The 23,905-nt window shown below is 37.2% G+C and overlaps 1 protein-coding gene across 2 annotated transcripts in view; it reads right to left on the bottom strand.

Annotated features, from left to right (window-relative positions):
* The window catches only part of LOC127447078 (arrestin red cell-like), a 63,932-nt gene that overhangs the window by 5,721 nt on the left and 34,306 nt on the right, over positions 1-23,905 (bottom strand). Inside the window, exons 2-10 of one of the 2 annotated variants that reach the window (XM_051708596.1) lie at positions 8,786-8,816; positions 8,150-8,210; positions 7,375-7,419; positions 6,995-7,191; positions 6,388-6,447; positions 6,226-6,293; positions 5,875-6,010; positions 5,469-5,553; positions 1,696-1,768 (exon numbers count right to left, since the gene is read on the bottom strand). In XM_051708596.1, coding sequence (XP_051564556.1) covers positions 1,696-1,768; positions 5,469-5,553; positions 5,875-6,010; positions 6,226-6,293; positions 6,388-6,447; positions 6,995-7,191; positions 7,375-7,419; positions 8,150-8,210; positions 8,786-8,816 — 756 coding nt within the window. Of the gene's footprint in view, positions 1-1,695; positions 1,769-5,468; positions 5,554-5,874; positions 6,011-6,225; positions 6,294-6,387; positions 6,448-6,994; positions 7,192-7,374; positions 7,420-8,149; positions 8,211-8,372; positions 8,655-8,785; positions 8,817-23,905 lie in introns of those variants that run through there. The other variant, XM_051708604.1, reaches the window with a different exon arrangement.

Genomic DNA, 23,905 nt, shown 5'->3' with positions numbered 1-23,905 from the left:
TCTATTCATTATTATTTAAGGAGCTCAGGTTTTTCACAACAAGGACAGTATGTATATTTATATGTTTGATACGTTTACATTAAAGTTTATACTTTTTCTTTTCTAAATGTTTGAATATTTGATTAAAGTTTGGTCTGTTACAGTTTGACACACATTTTGTCCATTTTGCATATCATCATCATCAACTAAAAGATATCATTTTCATTGCCTAAAATTAATGTCATATTTGTCAGAGTAAAACTGGCTAAAATGAATGAATATGACATGACAAAATATTGAATATTTAATATTTGTCAAAAGACTAAAACTATGACTACAACATTTGTCATATTTAATATAACCCCTTAAAATGTATTCTATGAGTTGTCATGACTGAAATTTCTTCAATCAAAAGCTCATGTGCTGTATCATTAAATAGAAGCTTGACTGAGATTAAGAAAGAAAAGCTGTTTGAGAAATGGTCAAATCTGATGAGGACATAAACAATGTCCTCTCGGGGTCAGGACTTGAAATCAGGGGAAAATATGGTAAGGAAAGGCAAGACAACAGAAAATAGAGGGGAAAAAGAGGAAGAGAAACTTTACTATCCTATCCTTAAGTTATGTGTTTCTTAGAGGAAGTTATAAAGGGTAAATGCAAAGCACATAACAAAAACAGTGATTAATTGTCGATCGCACTGGCCTTTTATGGAACAGAAGCTTTATCACAAAACAAAAAAAAACAGATGGACTGACTGAAATGCTCAGAAAAACAGAAGACAAAATGCACAGCTACAGTCTTTTTGTTGGGAGTGAGGGGGAACAATATTGCCTCATCTCATGGAGAGGGTGGAGAAAGGGTCCAAGAGCCATCACCAGCAACCAAGGGTAGGCCCAGGGTCACGGTACCCAGAAGGAATGATTAGATGTAAAACTTACCGTGTGGAATGCTGGCCCACAGACTTGCTGTAGGTGTCACAAGAGTACAGAACCACATCTGTGACCTGTAGCACTGAGAAAGAATAGTCTATTTCGTCCTATCAGCATGGAAACAGTGAATCACTAGGAATCCCATCGTGGGGATTTTAAGGGTTTTAAGAGGGACGAAGGGAATGAAGCATTTTGTGTGAAATCAAATGGTGGTGCAGTAAATAGCAGGATACCGACTACATATGCAGACTGCCAAAAAGAAAGACAATGCCAGGGCTCTTAGAGGACTGTACAAAGGACCGTAGGGCACACAGGTCAAGGAGGTCACAGACCAGTCGAACATAGGCTAATAAAAAGGGTAGAGTCTTGAGTTTCTCTGGGAGTACTCGAAAGGGAAGAAGCAGAGCTTTATAGACTGTTTTTACAAAGTGTTTAGCTGTTTACCAAGTGTAGACGCTTGGCTTTATCAGCATGGCTTTTAGCTTTAGCAAAAACATGGTTTGATTCCACTAGGTGGGGCTATGACAGAAGCGCCTGGGTAATAACCAGAGTTGATGTGCTATAAATATATTTTGACAAAATATAAACCTTTGTGAGTTGTGTAGTAAACACACTCCAACTTGAAAGCAACAAAGACGGTGAAAAAACTGGTTGAGCAGGTGAGAGAGATGAAAGAAGTCCTTGTAAACCGAGAGAACAAGATGGTAACAAAGAAGGGATCCTATGAAAATACGAGGGAGGGACAGAGAAGAAATAAATGGAGAAAGAGGGAAAAAGAGGTACTCACTCGGCCTCTACCTGAGCCACAGGACATTTGTACTGTGCAGTGCTGAACAAACAGATATCGGCATACTGTCGCACTGTGGGGAGAGAGCAGGGATAAAAAGCAGGGTTACCAGGGCTGGATGGGAGCGCACACAAACCAAACACACCCAAAATCAGGTACAGGGCAGCTGACATTCACATGTTAATTAATAATGAACACATGAGCAGGAGAGGATCTGAAGGGCAAATGTAAGAACAAATCTAAACAGATGTATACAACACAAGCATAAACACATTGCAATCACATACTCATATGCAGTTAATAGTGTTCCTTTCAAGTCAATATGAAATCAAAATCAACCAGATTCACGTTCCTAACACACGCTCTTGGTCTTATCACGAACGATTTGGTGAACATTTTTCCACGGAAGAGTTTGTCTTCGAAATCTTTAATCAAACTCTAAACTCTCCCAATCAAAATAAAAGCCCCAGGTGAAGGGGAAGTAAACAGGACAGAAATATATTACTTTTGTATAATGCAAATCTAATAATCAGAATAATAATGATAATTCAGCATTAAATTATAATAATAAACCTGACGTGTCCCATAGTAATAATTTGGTATTATGCAATGTTCAACTGGGGTTTCAAAAATAAGTCAGTGTAGTAGCTTTGCACACAAGTGTTTCAAAATATTGAACCTACTTGGCTACAGTGGCTGTTTGGATGAAATGACGGTTCCTCTGATTAAAAAAAACAATACTTTTGAGCCATTTCAGAGCAAATACATAATTAGAGATATATATTGAATATCGTCAATAGGCTGAAAAATATAGAGATATAATATTTAAGACATATTGCCCAGCCCTAGTTTCCATTACTATTTCAATGTGGTATGACCAGGGAAAAATAAGCCAAACCCTAGGTTTTTGTGAAACGCTTCCACTGAGTCAATCCCTGATGAATAAGTGTGCGTCTGAATCAGCTTCCTAGCTCCCTTTGGCCTGAATCAGTATATCGTGAACACGAATTTGGGTCTGGCAAGGATGTTCATCCACTAAGCATTGGGACACTTATAACTCAGTAACCTGCAAAACAATTATGAGCTCGCACATTAAAACACAGCTGACACCGGTAATCAACATCACTGCATAAATGACACTACCGTGAATTTTCGTTGAAGAAATTCAAACATGCATTGTTATCATGAAAGATAAAATGACATAAATAAAAATATAACGGAGTGTATTTTTAACCTTCTTAAAAGCTCTAATATTAAAAAGATTGTTTCCCTTTCATGATCATTATGGATGAAAGACATAACAAAAAACATCTCTTAAGAGAAAATAAGGCTTTGACTTCATAGATTTCTATCTAGAAGACATCTTCTAATGACATGACTTCAGAAGACATGATGATGTTTCCAGGAACAGAACATAGTGAGGAACAATGCTCTCTTGATTTTTACAGTGCATTCTGGGAATTTTTAGGGAGTGAACGTTTCAGTGCACTGGAACGATTTTGCAATTGAGACAGCGCTAGAAATGGCCAACTCCCTGATCAGTGCCCTGACTAGTGAATTAGGGAGCTGAATGAGACACACCCTAAAATGGAGTCCCACCACACATTTTTTTTCTTGTTGAATATCCTGTCTCGCTTCAAAATACACCGCATTATGCAAGTAAAAATGGATTGCTAATGCAGTTTCATGCTGACTTTAAAGTAAATGAATGTTGTATGTATGCCTGTAATGATACTGATCATAAATATCACTATTTGAAATAATGTCCTTTCCATACTTTAACACATGAAAAATAACTACAACATAGATAACACAATTTTTCAGTGAGAGCAAACCTGTTAGCTAGTAAGATATTGAAATTTTTGTTGCAGATCTAATTTAAACACTGGAACTATCTTTGTCAAGTTAATTTGTAGGATGAAAGGACAGCAAAAGAAAAGGGGAAGAGGACGCTAAAGGATTTAGACTAGCTGATGTTACCAATTCAAAGGCAATGCTTTTGCCTAAAAAAATTGCTTTCATTAACATTAACAAAGATTAATTAATGTGACAAAGAATTGTTGTTCATTGTTAGTTGATGTTAGATAACACAAACTAATGTTAACAAATACAAACTAATTGTAGTGTTACTAGTGCTGCAACAACTAATCGGTAAAATTGGTAATTATCGATAATGAAAATCATCGACAACGAATTTCATTATCGATTTAGTTGGATGTTTTCGGGGAGCACGGAGAAGTCTCATCAGTGACATCACTTTACAGCCCAGTGAAAAAGAGTTGTTTCTCTCCAGTGCATAACTTTCCTTACAAAAACTGATAGTTCACCACAGATTCGCCACAGATAATCTCTGCAAACTTGCACCAAATTGTCCACTGTTGCCAAAGGTTTGCCGGAGGTTTACCACTACCGGTGAAGAGCTGCAAACTTCTGGCAAACATTTGAGGTGAATCACAAGCTCATTTGCATGTGAAAATAACGAGCTGCAAATTTGCGGGTAGTTTAGATTTTTGTAAGGGTAACATTTTACTGCTATTTTCTATGTTTTTTTTAATGTATACATGTTATGAATTCAAATTCAGGTGCGTATTTCCGCATGTTTCCCAAAACTGTTTGTCTGTACCACATGCGAGTCTCCCTTAAATTTCAATGCGCAAGCGAGTGCGTGCATCCACGTCAAACCAATTGCAATGGAAAAAGGGAGCGCAATCATTTTGATGAAACTTGTGCAACATCATACCTCAATTTCAGTTTCAATGTAATCAATGTATCAAATTCTTATTTATGTCACCCTGATGTCTCAGAGGTCAAACTGTGCGGTTTTAAGTGTTTTAGATTGTTTCTCATCATGTAAACGCATGTAACACAGCATCACCGTAATGCGACTTTTCAGTGCTATAGTTTAGAGATGATTGTACTATATTAAACTTTATATAATGCTGAATATTATGTATAATAATAATGCTAAGGGTCCTGATATTTGATAGTCCTTCTGATAATGCCAAATGTAATGTCTAATTTCACCAGTAAATGAAAATTATGGCAAACATAACATAACTACCATTAAAAATGTATTTTTGAAAAGAATACTTTAGAAACATGTAATCAGAGACCATACTATTTTAAAACTTCCAATATGAATTTAAAATACTTGAAAATGTATGTAATCAGTGACTGTGCTCAAACATTTGTCTAATTATATATTTTTCAGCTGATCAGAATTAGGCTTATTAATATTACTATTCTGGTGTCACCATTGCCCTCTGCTGGACTGATTTTTTTGTCCCACTCTATCCCTGATGAATAATTTCTCTCTTTAATGAACTGTACTTTTTAAGTTTTACAAGTAATGTAATTTTGCATATGTCCTGAAATAATAATAATAATAATAATAATAATAATAATAATAATTTAAAATGGAAACTTAACAATTCCTGATTCAGGCTTTGTTTAAAGTTTTGTAAGATTATAGAATTGCGAATTCTGTACAGTAAATCAAACCAAATCCTTTTCTGTTTTAAAAAAAATAAAAAAAAATAAATAAATCACATTTTAATACCAGGAACATTTTTTATTTATTTATCCGATTAATCGGAGAAATAATCGAAGATTAATCGGTTATCAAAATAATCATTAGTTGTAGCCCTAAGTGTTACCAAACAAACAAAACACAAATGGTTTACACTTTTACTTGTAGGCTGTAATGCATTGTACGGTTTCAAAATACAACAAAATGCAACAGTTCTAGATTAAACTGTTTGTGTTTGACTCACCTGAGATTTTAACTCGTTTAACTGTTTTGGTGGAGTTGTTCGTGACATGGACGTTGACACTGATAGGTTCACCATGGTAGTAGAGCTGAGAGAGACAGAAGAGAAATATATATATATATATATATATATATATATATATATATATATATATATATAAATATATTCTGTAATTTTATTTGCAATATTTTTTTATTACTTTATTTGTAACTATCATTTACTTTATTACTATTTATTGTGCACTGTTTGCATTTTCATTGTATGCAGCTAAGCCAATTGAGCACACTAAATTGAAAGAGAGCAATTTCAATAGTTGCTGAGAAGGAAGACATGAAAATTTGACGCTTTCATAAATCATAAGTAGAGGGCAGCAGAGGAAGTCTGCGTGTGGGTGGGTGTATGTTCGCACCTCTTTATCTAGTGAGGCCTCGAGGTGAAGGGAACGGTCAGACATAAGGAAGCTGCGTGTGGTCTCCACCATTGGCTGAGGACCAGTCTTCTCTGGAGCATACTGCACCTTACGAATCACCAACCGCACAGAATTCCTGTAAAGAATAGCTCAGTTAGACAACTTAGGAGGTCAACTGTACTGTCAAAAAAATGCCATTTTCTCCCTCTTTCTTAGAAAATATATTATACCTTTAAAATACATAGGCTTTGTGAGAAAGGAAATCATCTAAAGAGAATTCGGCATTTGCGAGCAAAGTGGCTGCTCAGAGTTTCTAACAAGAAGAAAACTTCAGTAAGAAGCGACACTTACCGCTTGTGGGTCTTCTCATCCACAGTTTTGGCACAGAATGCCCTGACCTCAAAGTCTACACCACACGCCTGTGGGTCAAAAGACAGAGAAAATGACCATTGAAATGAAAGGTGTGAATGCACACGTTAGCTTGTGTGTGTGTGTGTGTGTGTATGTCATTACCTTTCCTGTGTCCTCTGGGCCAGGCTGTAAAGTGACTGAACAGGGAAGGTTCTGAGGAATCTGTTAAACATTTTTTTTAGATTACAGATTACAGGGTTTATGGGCGTTACATTGTCATGACAGCAAAATTGAAATACTGGAAATAACTTTATACAGATAAGGTTTTGGAGCGATTTTATCACACTAAAAAAAAATTCACACATACATGTATAATGTTTATTGGCCCAATAACTGCAGTTTTTGCTTTCTTTAAATGTAGCAACTTGCTGCTTTAATATAGAATTGTTGGATATATTACAATGTAGTTCATCCAATCAGAATTTAGGATTGGAACTATCCATTTTATAATTTACTGGTGACCTGCAGGAAAGTCTAGCAAGTTATTTTCATTACTTTCAGCAACTTTAATTGGATATATGGTAGTGCAAGAAGTGCAATTTCTAATGAGTGTTAATAACACAAGTTTTATTTACTATTTATAACTGGTATTCAAAACTGATCAGCTGTATTCTTGAAGGTACTTCAGATGAGTCGAAAACATGCATGCACAGTTGTACCCTTCAAGCAGTTAAAAATGAACATGCAAGTGGACAAAGTAAAAGGTCACCATGAAGTTGAAAGGGTATGCATTCTGGCCGAGTTTCTTGAGCAGTCTCTCCTGTAGGCGACTGAGTGGCTTGCGTTCCTCAGGCAGTGGGGGATACGCCTGAAAACTGGAGATGAAAAGATCCTTCCTGAAAGACAGTCCCAGCACGTCCAGGTCCTCACGCCCATAACGGAAGGCACACGTCAGGGTCACAAACACTGCGTAAAGGTAGAAGGAACCAAGTACAAAGCAGAGATGAGGAATTAAGATATAATACAAGGTTTTGGATAGGACAACAATTATAGCTATAGGCTTTTTCGAACATGATTTAAATATAGAATTTACAGGCTGTACAGGTAATTCCGAGATACTGTAAATCAATGTTTAAAGTGTTCTCCAACCTTTTCTGTCTTTAAGGTACTCTGGGTCGATCAAGAGCACGCCATCTAAAGTCAGACAAAATAAACAGAGGGAGCGAACACGATGAGTGAGAAAAAGATGCATAAAGAGAGATGAGAAATCAGCAAATATTTTATACATGGTGTTCCAGACAGGCTGTCAGTCTTGTGAGTTGCTTTTGTTAGCAGTGCAAAAATGCATAACTGGCCATTTTGTGTATAAAATATACATTACTTGATCTTAACTTTGAGTTTCTAGAAACAGTTTTTTCAGTATACAAGACTCACAGCCATGCTATGAACATTAGCACAGTTTTGCCTATGGCCGAATCACATTATAATGGCATTCTAAGCGTTATCTTTGTAAAAGATTACCGTTAGAACATTTAATACTCTTAACAGAGCTACATCCCCACACAAAATGTTGTAACAAGTGAAATGAAATGTCTGTATTTCCCAGATGGATGTCTCTTGAGACTGGCTGCCATGCAACACAAAGTGAGAGACTTTCCCTCAACAGGGAACCAAAGAAGAGCAAAAAAAAAAACCTGTAACATTACATAGGTAGGTACTGTACTTCCTTTAATATACATCTTAAGAGTATTGGGTTGTATAGCTTTCCAGATGGTAACATATGCTTACACTAAGATGTAATCCTATAGCTAATTGATGTTGCTCAGTCACTGAAGGAAGTTGACTGGTTCAATAATAAAAAATAAATAAATAAAAAAAAAAGTACTTTCATGATGTTTTGAGTGGGAACTCCCTTTTGTCTTACCTACAGGATCCACATGATCTAGATGATCCACAAAGTCCCTCTTCCCCAAGTATACTGTGAGCTAAGAGGAAAGAGAAAAATCAGAAACATCTTTGGAAAATAGCACAAGTTTGAACTTGCTAAAAAAAGACCCTAGAGATAACGCAAAGCATACAGTGCCTCTAATGAGGAACCCTCAAATACACACACACACACAAACAATTTAACAAACAGCCAAGCTGACCCCTAGTTGCTCCACTCCCTTCCTGAAGACAACCCCTCTAGGCGGCGTGATCTCACAGGAAACATCCTCCACATGCAAAATGCTCTCCATTTCAGAAAGACAGATGGAGAAAGACAGAGGAAGAGATAGAGATATGGTTGGCAGAAAGAGGGTGGAACTAGTCTGAATGCAAGCAGAGAGAAAGCCTGACCAACTAAAACAAACAAGCAAACAATATTTGAAAAAGATCAGTCTAGGAAAGACACAGCTTTTGCAAGGAGTTTCTAGAGGTGAACAAGTGAAGAAACACCAAGACAGATGTATAGAAAATGAGTGCAGAAAGGGGAGAGAGAGAGAGGGGGGAAAGAAAAAGGTTCACTGAGACCACTGAAGAACCCACCTTCTGTCTTAGAACATACTTGAGGGAATCTTACCTTGCAGTTGGGGCTAGACTTCTTGAAGACTCTGCAATGACAGAAAAAGATTTTGAGGCAATGTTTTTATCAACATGAAAATCTAAAGAAACAAGAAGCAGATCTGAATGATAAAACAAAAACATCAATTAAAATATTGAGGCATTGTAATATTGAATTCAGTAAATGAAATGAAAACAAACTGTCATTCAACATTAAGGCAAATTCATAATTTATAATTCTGCAACTGTGTAGAATCTGTTTAAAGGGATAGTTCACCCAAAAAATGAATATTCTTTCATCATTTACTCACCCTCCTGACATCCTAGATGTGTATAACTTTCTTCAGCAGAACACAAAAAAAGGTTTAGAAGAATATTTCAGCTCTGTAGGTCCTCACAATGCAAGTGAATGGGTGCAAAATTTTGAAGCTCCAAAATCAACAAAAAGGGAGCATTAAAGTAATCCATACGACTCCAGTGGTTAAATCCATGTGTTCATACAACATATGATAGGTGTGGGTATTAAACAGATCAATATTTAAGTAATGTTTATCATTAATTCTCCTCCCTACCCAGTAGGGGGTGATATGCATGAAGAATATGAATCACCAAAAACAGGAGGAGGAGAAAGTGAAAGTGAAGGAAAAAGGACTTAAATATTGATCTGTTTCTCATCCACACCTATCATATCGCTTCAGAAGATTTGAATTTATGTGCCAGAGTCATCTGGAGTACTTTTATAATGCCTTTGTGGATTTTGGAGCTTCAAAATTTCCACACCCATTCACTTGCATTGTAAGGACCTCCAGAGCTGAAATATTCTTCTAAAAATCTTCGTTTGTGTTCAACAAATGAAAGAAAGTCATAAACATCTGGGATGGCATGATGGTGAGTAAATTATTTTTGGGTGAACGATCCCTTTAATAGATAACATCAGTTTTAGTGTCTATTTATCTATCTTTACAAGGTTAAAGCCATGCCCTCACGACTGTCAGACTACCCGAATGGCAGTAATGCTCACATTACACAAAGTTTCTTGTCATCTGTCTCCTTCTTGCCGTAGCAGCGCACATACAACACAACAGAACACAGACAAGGTGTACAAATTACCATATCATTGGCCAAGAGGCATTTCCGGCCAACAGCAAAAAATAAATAAATAAATAAATAAATAAACTTAATTCACGTGAGAAATTGGAGTGATCAAGAGTCTAAACGTTGTCTGTGTACTGATTTTGTAAGTTAGCAGATGCTTTTATCCAAAACAACTTGCAATTAAAGAATACAATAACACAAACAATTTATCCAAAACTGCTAGAATACAAATGAAGAGACAAACGGTGACAAACGGTAAGCCAATGATTTCTTTTCCCTCCAGCTCTGCACTGAGGGGCGCCGTGCAGTTTAAAAACGGAATTTGTAGGGTTATTATACTTTTACCAATTTTGCCTATGATGCTTACATAAAATACAGCCTATTGCAACCAATTCACTTGCTAGGAGAAGTTATAAAGAGAGGGAGTGATTTCAGATCCAGTTCGGGCTTAACGTCCGAGTTTGTAAACTCAACCTGAATGTGTGGGGCTTCAAGAGAGCAAACATACATCCGTGTTTACTTCATTTGTTTCATTCATTCTTTCAGATTACTTGCTGTATTTATTTAATAATTTCTTTAGATTCATTTTATATATTCAATTTTACTTATTACTTTTCTTTTTATATTGTTTCTTACTCTTGCAATGTATTATTATTCCTGTTTAATCTTATGTTGTGTGCTTCACTCGGGTCTTGTTTTGCCCCAGACTTTGTGTTCTGGGCGATGGGGCGGTCATCGATGTGGATGGCATATAGAGAACTGGGTTCTGACCTGTGTGATGATCGCCAGGCAGTTTATTTTGAGGGGTTGGAGGTCAGCTGGTGCACCCCCATATCCGGAGTGGTGCACGGAGGTGGGGAGGGTGGCAGCTTATGAGGAGGTGTCATCGGGAAGATGGGGTGGCTTGGATATGTTTATATGGAAATGGGGCAGATATTTGGAGGGCTCTCGGGTAGGGTGTGGAGAGAGTAGTGTAATATAGTTAGTATGATTATTACACACACACCCACACACCACACACCCACACGTGTGTGTCTGTTTGATTTTTATTTCTATATATATTTACTTATGTTTGACCACAGGGTTGTTTTTTTGGGGGGGGCTGTGGGGTTTAAATGTTGATATATATATATATATATATATATATATATATGTTTTGCATTTCATTTTGTTATTGTATGATTTAATAATTTTTTAATAATCTTATGTTGTGTGCTGTATTGTCTTCACAAGTTAGAGATAAAGAGTTGTCACCATTTTTAAGGTCTTCAGCGTCACAGGACGATGTAGTGAAGCAGTAATTTTCCATTGTCTTTGCTTGGTAATATAAAATGAGCATTGAGACAGACGCAACTAAGATTATACTATAAACACGATGGAAAGAGCCATCTAGTGGAAGACTGGATCTAACATTCCTGCTGTTTTGTCAGTTAGGATGGATGATCTAACATTTTTGGTTTAGCCGGGGCAAGATTGAATGGCTGAATCAGACTCTAGGGCAAAGATGTGAGGACAAAGGGAAATCTTGTGCAGGTCTTCCCCTTATCAAGCTGCTGCAGCAAGGCAGTGTGAGTTGTTGTTTGTTATCTTAATTTAAATAATCAAAAAGTCATACGGTACCATGGTGGAGTTTTATTAAACTGATTCTAACTTAAGTAGCAGGGCTATTAAACATCCGTCAGTTGATCGTATTTCTGCAGCCAAGAGTGATGCAGAGGTCAAGTTAATTTAATACTGGGGATTTTTAAGATCAGATAACAGAATGTTTGAGGATCAGTAAAAGCAGTGGCAGTAAAAGTTGAGAAATAGTTGTGCAAAGGAACTTCAAGATCTAAGTGTGCAAAGGTGGTCTCTGGGAAGAGATTGAAAGTGGGTTTCTTGGATTCGTGCAACTCTGACTTAATGTAGAAAATCTAAACAATCAATATTGAGGCAATAATAAGATGGGGGCTGAAAGAGGTGAAGAGTTTAAAAGTACTGCTTGAACAGAAGGGTAACGTAAGTTGTATTGAATGAAAAGGAAATTATAAGAAAGAAAGGCAAAGCTTGTGTTTTGTTGAAGAGTTGATGGTTCATGAGGTATGGTGTATGAATGGTCAAAGCAAGCAAGGGATGATAGGAGTGGATTGGAATCTCTGTAAGAGGTTTTCTTAAAGATGTTTTAAGATTGTGGAAAGTCTGAAGGACGCCCTTGGTGATGATTTGTGAGAAAAGCAGTATAGTAATAGAACTAATCAATTCTCCTCCTCCTCTTACTCTCTTAGACTTAGTCTACATTTGCTCAGTTTCTACTTGAAACACAAGATCAGTGAAAGTGGAGACAGATAAAACTAAACAGTGAAAAAAAAAAGTGAGAGAGAGAGAGGCTATGGTCAAATTCTTGTTTATGAGGGAATACTGTTACAGAAGTTTCAATGACATCAGAGAAAGAACTGTTAATATTTAAGAGATTTAGAGATTCTCTTGTAACTGGCCGTCTACAATTTTTAGATTGATTAAAAGAACACAAATGGATTTTTAGTAACTGGCATGGCTAATTGTTATGGTAAGGTTATGAACCTTTCTGGACTGTCATGATGGTGCAGAGAGAGAGAGAGAGAGAGAGAGAGAGAATTGGCTGTAAGGGTAAGGAAAAGGTAAACTTAAACTTGTATCATATGTTACTTTGAAATTTTAATTAGATTTCCTATGCGGTCTATCTTTTGTGGACAATGGGGAACATAAGGCTGGTTGAGTAAATGCAGACTTATAAGTCTTATGAACGTAAAATGCTGGTGTATGAATGCTGGTGAAATGTAAATAAACATGGGTAGATACTCCTACATTAGTTCCATAAATATATGTTCTTTTTGAGGTTATAAAAGTTCGGCCAATGTCGTTACAGAATTCTGTTTTGATGTATTGCATGGTTTTGTCCAAGGCTGTACAAAAGGGTTCAAAAATGGGTTTAGTTGCTTATGGGTTTGTATTAGTTACTCAATTGCTGCTGTAAAATAATTAGGCAAGACTAAAATGAATAAATATTCGTTATTTCAATTAACTTGAAATTGAAATTGATTGAGACTGGCAAAATGATGTAGCATGGAGTCATGAGGAAGAACCTTGTCTTTTAGTGACTTGAGGACCAACCTCATGATGAAGATATGGCGGGTGGGCTAAGGGAAGTTTAGCTTACACCAGACAACAGTTTAGTTGCAGATGGTCTCAATGGTATTTGTGATCTTAAGATAGTCAAAACAAGTCCAATTTCAACAAGGACATGAAACTAAATTAGCTTTTCCAAAAGAGCAGAGACTTTCCAGTTTTTTCCAGTTCCAGATGTTTTTGTTTTCATTTTCGTAGGTTGACAATATCCTTAAAAAGGAATTTGCTGAGAAGTTCAAGTCTTTTAGCTAGGACACCAAATAATAGGAGCTTCACTCCATTTTCAATCTCGAAATGATTCTTCTGAAAGAGCAGACTATTTTAGACTTTGTAAACACTATTTGTGTATTTGCATTTTCATGAATTGAGACATTCTGAGCTACAAAAGTCACAACTGATTAAAAGTTTAAATCAGTCTAATCAGAGTCTAGTCTAAAATCAGGTCAATGGATAGTTTTTAATTATTGCACAAAAGTATATGATACAAAATTAACAATGAAGATTGTTTGTTGAGGATCGTTGATTATCCAAAAAAATAAATAAAATAAATAAATAAATAAATAAATAAATATCTTAATACATACTGATTAGTGAGTTTTTCATTTATTTGAATGAAATGGTTATATAGATTTGGAAAAAATCTATTGTTTATGTATCATAAAATATAACTGAAATGCAAGAAAATGTCTAGGCTGAACAGCAGTTTTAAATGCAACTATTATGCCCCTTACATGGTTACATACAGAAATGAACTCAATTTTGGGCTGGAATCGGGAAATGAGTAAACGGGCATCCGGCCGAGTACAGGAGAAAAAAGTAGGCCAAAGGGATAGGCTCCGGCAGGTGAGATTCTAACCGGAATTGGCCTAGTGTATTTTTCTATCTGGGTGGGTTTCAATCGTGATTTGCCTTTTCGATTCAAATATACTGTATTTCTAAAGGTTTAATTTAGTTTATGATTAATTTGATGCTTTGTATTCACCTTATTCAGCCCCGCCCCTTTTCCAAACAATTGGAATCACTTACTTCCTTGACTAAGAAGAGTTGATCAAAATGGATTACATGTGAAAGCACAAAAAGTAATTTTCCCCAAGAGTTGATGGTGAGTGTCTACAGCACACCTTTACAAAGTGAAAATGCTAGTGAGGTGTTTTTTCTGCCACTCTAAATGTTCATTTTTTCCACACCCGCAGAGGTAAATTGGACCTGGCAGATCACATTCAAACAGCTGACACGCTGCACTTTTTCATAAGGCAAGCGTTTCATTGTTCTACGTGTAATTCTGCTTAATTTTTAGGTTTCAACTTGTTAATAATTTGTGTTAAAATGTGTAGTTTGAAATTTTCAACAGTGACAGCTTGTATTATTACACATGCAAGTTTAACATGAAAGAAAATTACAATTGTACTTTTTAAAATTAATGTCACCCGACATTTTTAGAGGCTTAAATGTGATTACAATTGTTGTAAATGGAATATAAAATAAAACATACACTTTCACGTGTGTGTGTGTGTGTGTGTGTGTGTGTGTGTGTGTGTGTGTGTGTGTGTGTAAATATAGGTTATATATTTATACACAACTGGTTTAGCACTCAAAAATCTGCTTACCTTAACTATAACGCCATGAATGACATGAGAAGATGGTCAGAGGTGTCTTACAGAGATATTTTTTTTAATGATTTTGTGTTGTCTCTTGGAGTTAAATGAGTACAGAGGCACATCAGTACATCCACAGCGTGAAGGTAGGATCTTGTGTATTTATGATTGAAGTACTCTTGTTTTAAAATTTCCCTGGTCTGCTTCCAGTTGATATGACATCACCTAAACATTTTAAAATACTCATGATAGTTTTTGACACCTCTATAACCTGTAAATCCACTTCGCTAGCTAATTACACTTTGACATCAACACCACAGATATCTATAAAGAAGTCCCGAGACAACATTTTTAAGATTGCTCACACTAGTTTCTCTGGTGCACAAGGTGAATACTTTAATATGCTTAATAAAATCACTGTATTCCTGTCATTATTTGTGAGAAGCAAATTCGTAGAATTTTAAAATAAATGTAAAAATGCACACTCGAATTCTAAAACTGTGCATTTGAATTTTGGATGTGTGCCAAGTACTGACGATGACTTCAAACTGATCACATTCTTGCGCTGAAAAAGGCTAAAAGCAATGCAACAAATACAGATGAACAGAAAGCAGGTGTATCGAGATGTGTTTAAAAAAGTTGAAAAAGTTATTTTTAACTTTGATACGGCATCCAAAAAACACAGCGCTCCTGCACCAGATGCTTAATAAACAACAAAAGGTGGCGAAACAAAGACATCTGTCTAGCGCGTGTTTCCATAGAATAACAAATGGTAAACTGGATGGTTGCAAAAGTGTTCGGGTGTGAACAGCTCCTTAGGCGGAGGTCTTTGGCTGTTTCGTCTTGCCCTGTTATTAGTGTTTCTCAGATTAAGCAATGGGTTTTTAAAACACTTCGTCAGGTAAGGAGTTCAATTTAGAAATCTGCATCTTGAGATCCTTGCATCCCGTTTCATTCTGTTGTGCTCCGTCTGTTTGAACAGCACCTGGCCTGGGCTCATAGTCTGAGCTGCTTCATCACAGAGCTCAGCCGAACAGCACTGCTATCTGGAAATATTACTATGGTACATACAACTGTAATAAATGTAAAACACTGTGGTATCGCCGTTATTATTAAGCTTGAGCCTGGGGTAGTATCCACCTTATTTTGTAACGCGGAAGTTAACAAGCGGCTGCATTTCCGGCAAGTGTGACAAAGTTCTGCTGTGATTGACCGCAATGTAAATAACTAGAAGGATAATAAGATCAGAATTTAGTGATATGGGCTTGTTAGCTATCACGCAACCACAGGACATACAGCCGAATAATATCCTAATGTCGGATATTTTTCTAACGTCAGCATTTCTAGTAAAAAAAAAAAAAAAAAAAAAGGAAATCATTCACTTGTTACGTTGTTGTATTGAAGAAACCATAATAAAATCTGCTTCTTACTTTACCGAGAGCGTGACGATGCATATTTATTTTATTTTATTCATTTATCTGTGAAAACTGCGATGCCTTTAAGGTCAAAATGTGAATTTAGTTCCTCAACCCAGTTCAGTCAAATGGTGGACAGGAATTTATGTGCTAGTGTGTGGGAGTGCTCGGATGTGCTTCTGTTGGTGCACGGGAGGGTTCGGTTTGAATGCACATCCCGCGTACAAACGTGGTTAATTCCAGGAGGTGCACTGTAAATGTGTTGGCCCGAAAATATGACACACTTTCCCGTAAACATTAGAAATTGTTAGTTTTCGGCAACATGTGCAGGCTTGTTTAACCCATAAATCAGCCTTTACATGCAGTGCGTTTTGTACGCTCAACTTGAGTGTCTCTTTAGCACCATTTAGACTTGTCAATTGTGTGGCACAGTGGTTAAAACTCTGGACTGCAGTTCAAAAGACTGGGTGAACCCCGGTTTAAACCTCTCTTCAACTCATCTTAACATTGTGCCTCTGTTTTACCAGAGCTCTTTGTATTGTGCTTGTGGAAAGCCATCAGGGCTTGGCCCCGATCATTGTTGCTTGTAGCTATATCTTTCCATTGTCTTTGTCTGGTATAATAACAATTGTTGAATCTGTGCTGGTCAGACAGAGTCAGACTGAGCATTGAGACAGATGCAACTAAGATTAGTATTCAATAGACTCTGCTCATTTTTACAATCACTTTGTCTCCTGCTTTCTGCTATATATAATAGGGCCACTGTTGATGTTGACTGGTTTTGGATATCAGAAAAAAAAAAAACTGATATTTGGACATCTTCTGTTGGAGAGAGAGGTCTAGCATAGTCACTTAGGATGGATGATTTAGCATTTACATTTATGCATTTGGCAGACGCTTTTATCCAAAGCGACTTACAGTGCACTTATTACAGGGACATTCCCCCTGGAGCAACCTGGAGTTAAGTGCCTTGCTCAAGGACACAGTGGTGATGGCTGTGGGGATTGAACCAGCAACCTGTTATGTGCTTTAGCACACTAAGCCACCACCACACCATTTAACATTAATTCGGCTGGACGGAAAATCTAACAGTGCAGTTCTCTGAATAAACACTCTGGCTCACTTTCATGTCTAGAGAGTCCACTTAACAAGTTCAACATGGATCGCTGGGTGTGTTAATAAATGTCTGTGTGTGTTTTTGTGATGTATGATTGAGATCTGATTGTGGGTGTGCCTTTGATGACGCCATGTGTAAGGGTAGCATGTGAGAGGAAATAGTCCTGCGCTCCTTTGTTCCATCTGTTTCGAATGACAGAAAAAACAGCATGTGCTCTCCCTCTAGTCTTTCCTTTCCCTACTTTTTCAGCATCTCTCTCTCTCTCTCTCTCTCTCTCTATCACCACCTCTCACTTCATTATGTCATCTAAGCATCACACCCCAAAATTCATTGGTTTCCACTCGTTGTTCTGTTTCACTTTATACACCCTGTCTACAGAAGACAACCAAAACCTCTCATTCTCTATGACATACTCTCTTGGCAATAATTTGCGGCAAATAGTTTTGTTTGCTGCAAATTAACAGCACGTAAACTGCCACTTTATCACTGGCAAAATACATTTTTCCAAGGGTCTTTTGTTCCTAATGTGCATGAAAGGAAAACAAAATTCAGAAAACCTTTAAGTATTAGACATAAGATATACTGTACATTAAAAAAACACAACCCTTTTCATTTTTATTTGTTCATTTATGTATGATCTCTTTCATATTAGCACTGTGCATCTAAAACAAAGAAGCACTATATACAGCGATGTTGTTAATAAATACCAGCTAGGTTTAGTCCTCAACCTCGCAATCGTGTCGCAGGTAGATTTTGGCTCATCAGTATCCCAATGTGGATCAACACCCTTACTAGTGCCTGAATTCAATTTCATGCTAAACTGATTAACATCATAGGGAACTAGGGAGCTAGATGAGTCCAAGTGCCAAATGAACAAGCATTTTAAGAAAGACTTCCAGGGGGGCCTGGGTAGCTCAGTGGTAAAAGACGCTGGCTACCACCCCTGGAGTTCACTAGTTCGAATCCCAGGGCGTGCTGAGTGACTCCAGCCAGGTCTCCTAAGCAACCAAATTGGCCCGGTTGCTAGGGAGGGTAGAGTCACATAAGGTAACCTCCTCGTGGTCGCTATAATGTGGTTCGTTCTCGGTGTGGCGAATGGTGAGTTGAGCATGGATGCTGCGGTGGATAGCGTAAAGCCTCCACACATGCTACGTCTCCGTGGCAACACGCTCAAGCCACGTGATAAGATGCGTGGGTTGACGGTCTCGGACGCGGAGGCAGCTGGGATTCGTCCTCCGCCAACCCGGATTGAGGCAAGTCACTACACAACCACGAGGACTTAAAAGCGCATTGGGAATTGGGCATTCCAAATTGGGTGAAAAATGCCCCCCCCCCCCCAACCTGGTCTCATGCAATGAACGTTACTCTATATACATTTTTGCAATCTGACTTGTACGTGCCGCTTTCTACATTTCACTTTCTGAACACTAGAGGCACTACAACAACTGTGTGGTTTAATTACTGTCACATATATCATGAGTACAATTGCCGATTTGGATTTTATAAAAACTTATTTTTTCACTCTATTACTCACCCCCCGCTATGTTATGATATCAAACATTTTAATATAACCCATGATTTGAAAAATGAAAGATTTTAACACTTGCATTACAGACCCACCTACATATACACACTCAAATGTCATTAGCTTACTTGGTAGCTCACCTGATAGAGCGTTGGACTTTGGGCTTGATGGCCGTGGTTTGAGTCCATCCAAAGAAGCACTAAAGTGAAAGTGGCATAGAAGCGACACAAAATGATGTGGACGCTTCAGTTAATGTGCGTTTTCTTTTTTTTTTTTATTATTTTGAATTTGCATTTTAAAACACTATCGGTTAGGGTTAGGTGTTGGTTAAGGGTAAGGATGTCTGTTTTGTTTAACTCTCATTTATATTTTCAGACACTATTTGTTAGGTTTAGGGTAAAATTTAGGTTAGGGAGGTACATTTTACTTATCAAAACCTCCATCTAAAAGTCACCTTAAAAACTTGTCAGATTACAACCTCATTTCACTCAATTTTGGTGCACCTCACTGGGCATTTCACTTTAAAACTGCAGCCAAATGTATAATCAAGCACGTAATTTCAGTTTTGCAAAAACGTTGCAATGTTCACGTAAATTTCATGAGACCAGGCTGTGCAAATCTCATGCTATGGCCCCAGCACTGATAGTCTGCGTTTGTTTGAGAATGTGTGTGTGCGCGCATGTTAGACAGAGATAGATGGTGACTGGTGGCCCCATCCTCTTCAGTTATGAATGCCAGCTGCCTTCCTCAATTCACACTCAAAGAACATCAAACAATGGGTTTGTAGTTGCCAAACACACACACAAATTTACAAAGTTCTGAAATGACGTCCATAGGAATGCTTGCTGCTGGGACTCCACATATATCAAATTGACACAAATACACCCACAAATGCTTGCTTGGGTACATTTCTGTTCAACTCAGAGACAGAGGCACAGAAGTGTAAAGCTATTAGCTTGTACTATATGCCACAAACACATTAATGAGCCAATACGAGCTTCCCCAGTCAACTAAAGAGAGTCGTATTAATTAGGTCATTTCATAATAGAAGAAAACAATACCACAACTGGATGCATACTAGTGATGTAAAATAGCAAGTTTCATCACGATACAATCTTATATAGATTCGCTTAGCCAGCGATCTGATGTTTGCCCATATGTCAAAGTTCGATTCAGGGGCCTGCGATCGATATTACGATATTATGTGCCTATTTTTCACAATCAATTACATTCATTATCTTACAAATGCAATCAAATTTTAATTCTAATATTTTGAGCTCTTTGCAAAGTGCAAATCAGTATCCACTTTGGGACAATCCACAACACACACGATTATCAATCATTTAATGACAGCTTATTGCCTTGTGAAATGAGGTAAACACTACAGTGACAAATTGTCAATCGCTACAACAGTCAAGCAAGTATTTCAATCCAAAATATTTACATACCCACAACTTGTTTCCGACAGAAGAGTATGTGCTATCGGTGTAGCACAGCGATTGTATTGAAAAAGTTGTATTGAAAAATTCTGGAACAGTTTACTGTGTTAAATGTTAGTAAGGGTGTTGATGTTTAGATGTGAAAAGTCTTGTAATTGATGCTGGTGTAGGGCAGGTGTTTTCTCTTTCCTTTGTCAGCACTGTTCAGAATGTCAGTGCTGTCTAGCCATTTGACATGGTTGAACTGCTCCATAACGCTTTAAAATAGAAAATTCAGATGTGTAGCTTGCGCCACGATATGGAGGGAAGCCCGATTTAATCGTGCATGTGAGCCACTCTGCGCTATGCTGTCACCATAGCTTGCATTTCGAGGGAAGCCAGGTTTACATGTGTGCACGGACAGAGCAGAGCGCAACTACGAGCTTCAATCACCTCGTGCACTTCCACGTCCCATATGAGAAGCATATTTAGCGCTTATAAAACGAGATGAATATTATAAGGTTGCTGCATCGCCTGATGGAAATGCGTACCGATGTGGTTGGCATGAAAATGTCAAAATAAAAAGTGCATCTTAAAAAATATACATTGATGACATCGCATTGTTGGTTATTTGATCAATGCATTAATCCAGATCGATGGATCATTACACACCTAATGCATACTATTCTATTTTTTGTTATTTAATAATATGCTGTTTTCTTTCATTAAAAAGCGGATAGTTCCGACTAGCTTCATTCACTTAAGGAAGGATTATGTCCATAAAATTGCAACAAACCTGCACTTCGAGATCAATACTATTAAAATAAATTATTTTTGTTCATCCTGGATTCTTGCTTTTTTCTATATTTCCTACATAAATTAAAATTCAACAATCCCAATACATTATTAAATGCTTTTTTTCCTTCTGTCTCCACTCATTATTTGCATCCCCTCCCCTTTCAATTCCCATTTCTTTTCATTTTCAATCTTCATCCTCTTCATTCATTTTCCCCTTTTTGTTAATTAACATTATTATCATCATTTAATTTCTTTCCAATATTGACCTTAAGGAGTCCTTATTTTCCTCGCTTTCTCACCATCCCTCATTTTTTCTTAGCTGATGAAAGTTTAAAGCACCATTACAGTCAGTAGCTTGGCAGGGCTCTCTAATGAAGAGCTCTTATTAATATTGTATTACCTATAAACAGGTCTGGGGCAGCTGCCAAAGCAACATAGCTATATCATAAACGCACACACATTCACACCTCTGCATGTATGCCTGTCTGTTGGCCTGCATTTATTTGCACCTGCTAAAAACCACATACTTTAAATAGATGCTCAGACACACTCAAATCAACAGAGATGCACCACATCAGAATCATGCACACAGTTTCCCCTAATATGCTCTTCACCACATGAAAATGAAGCCTCTAACACAGGGTCCATTAAAAGGTGTGTCTAAATGCTATGATCTGCCTTTTTATCCACTTATCCTAGTTAAGCTGTACACTTACCTAAATATGCTGTATTCAGTTACCATGGCAGCCAAAGGAGCTTTCTTGTGTTGCCATGACAACAGCATGAGGCATAAAGTTCAAGACGGTGCACACAAAGTAAGCGTTTGTTGGAAATAAAGACAGCGACCACAAATTAGAGGGAAAGAACTTCAGACAGTGTGGATGTGGAAATGAAAATCAGCTAACTGTATGTCTCAAGAGCTCAAGTTTGGTCGACCTTTGCTGTCGTCCATGTGTACAATGAAAGAGAAGGCATTTTCATTTCCACCTTTGTGTATGTGTGTGTGTGTGTGTGTGTGTGTGTGTGTGTGTGTGTGTGTGTGTGTGTGTGTATAAGAGAGAGAGAGAGTATGAAAAAGAGAGTGAACAGAGACACCGAGTAAACACTGGTAACTGGACAATAATTTCCACCAAAATGTCATTGTTGCTACAATAAAACTGTAACAACATGGTTTCAAAAAAATACCAAAATAATTAAACAAACTGTTAGAAAGATACTTAAATCTAAAATTGAGCATGTTCACGTGCACGTTCTTACACCAATTATGCTTTATAAGTAGAAAATGTGTGTGGTCATGTCATAAACAGTTTATCCTGATTTCACATTGCATGTAAACACCTTTACCAAAGTTTTTACCAGCTGCTCCAATGACCACATGACTGTTCACGATTTGAGAATAACCTCATGTAAATCTCATGCAGTTTTCTTCGTTGTCAGCATATTGCTGCACGTATTGTTTGAAGGAGATCCCAAGGGTCTCATCTAGTGCAGTATTTCAACTGTAAAATGTGTCAATCTTATGTGTCAATTCAACACATATTTACTCAAACAACATATACATTCCTCTTCTGCACAATACATTCCACTTTGAACAAATCTGTAAACACATTACTCTGTCTTATATCTTGTGTATTTCTATACATATTTTATTTAACATTATATTATTTTATTTCACTTTATTATTCTGTTTCTCACTGTCATTTTTTTGTTTGTACTGGAAGCTTCTCTCACTCAAATGCCTAGTGTGTTCGAGCATGCTTGGCAATAAAGCTCTTTGTAATCTTCTAATATTAATTTATGTATGAAGACTTAGTGGTAACAACTGACTTTATTAACTATGGAATTTTGGCCATGGTTATGGTATTATAGTTACCATGGTAAAAGTTCTGAAAGAAAAATATTCATCTTTACATCTCATGGTTGCAACTTATTATACACCAACTGTCGGGCTGAATATATATCCCCGTAAGCAAATAAATGGTGTTAAACATCACTGATCACATCGAACAATTTTTAAACAGTCTGGTCTCATGAACATTGTGACCGTGGCAAAAAAAAAATTCAAAACAAAACTGCATGCCTTATTACATGTTTGGCTGCAGTTTCCCAGTGAAAAGCGGGAGCGCCAAAAGCGAATGAAACGATGTTGTAATCAAAAAAAAGTTTAAGGTGAATATTAGATGGATGTTTTAATGAGTAAAACGTACCTCCCTAACCTAAATCTTTAACCTAAACCCAACCAATAGTGATCAAAAATAAAACGAGAGGTAGACACAAAACAGACATCCTTACACTTAAACACCTAAACCTAACCGGTAGTGTCTAAAAACAAAATGAGAAATGAAAAGCACATTTTCTAAAGCAACCATGTCATTTCGTGTCGCTTCTAAATCACTCTCGTCTCATGTGTCAGCTTGCGCGCTTGACTGGTCTCAAACCACGTACTTCAGAGTCCAAAATCGAATATGAGGTGAGCTACCACTGAAGCTAATCACATTGGAATAAGTGTGTAGATGTAGCGGAATCGGTAAAGTGTTAAAATTGATAGTTTTTCAAATGATGCGTTTTAGTAAAAGTGTTTTGATATCATAACATAGCAGTGTGTGAGTAATAGTGTTTATAATAGTGCCCGACCGATATTATCGGCCTATATTAGCCTTTCACCGATATATCGGTATCTGCGTATATTTTACAGATATGCGCCGATATGAAAAGTTTTTTCAGAACATATAATGCAGAAAACAATGCTTTAGAATTGGTGTCATAGCGTAGTTTGTCCAGCAGAGCGTGCTCTGACTCCATTGTTTACAGAGCTGAACTGTGAACTGACGGTGGCTCTGCAGACAGGGCGGAGTTAAACGGTGTCTCGGTAAGTTAACTAGTTTGTGAAATACATACTGGAAACTTCATAAACAATGACCCCATCATTTTCCCTTTTCAATATAACTAATATAACATTAAACTTGTCCAAGACGACAACGGTGCGGTGGTGGATTGTGTCTGTTGAGTGTTGATTTCACGCTATGTTATTA

This window comes from Myxocyprinus asiaticus, chromosome 1, assembly GCF_019703515.2.
Source record: "Myxocyprinus asiaticus isolate MX2 ecotype Aquarium Trade chromosome 1, UBuf_Myxa_2, whole genome shotgun sequence".
Classification (NCBI taxonomy): Eukaryota; Metazoa; Chordata; class Actinopteri; order Cypriniformes; family Catostomidae; genus Myxocyprinus; species Myxocyprinus asiaticus.
The sequence above is the reverse complement of the archived record's forward strand: the minus strand, read 5'-3'. Positions and strand labels throughout refer to the sequence as shown.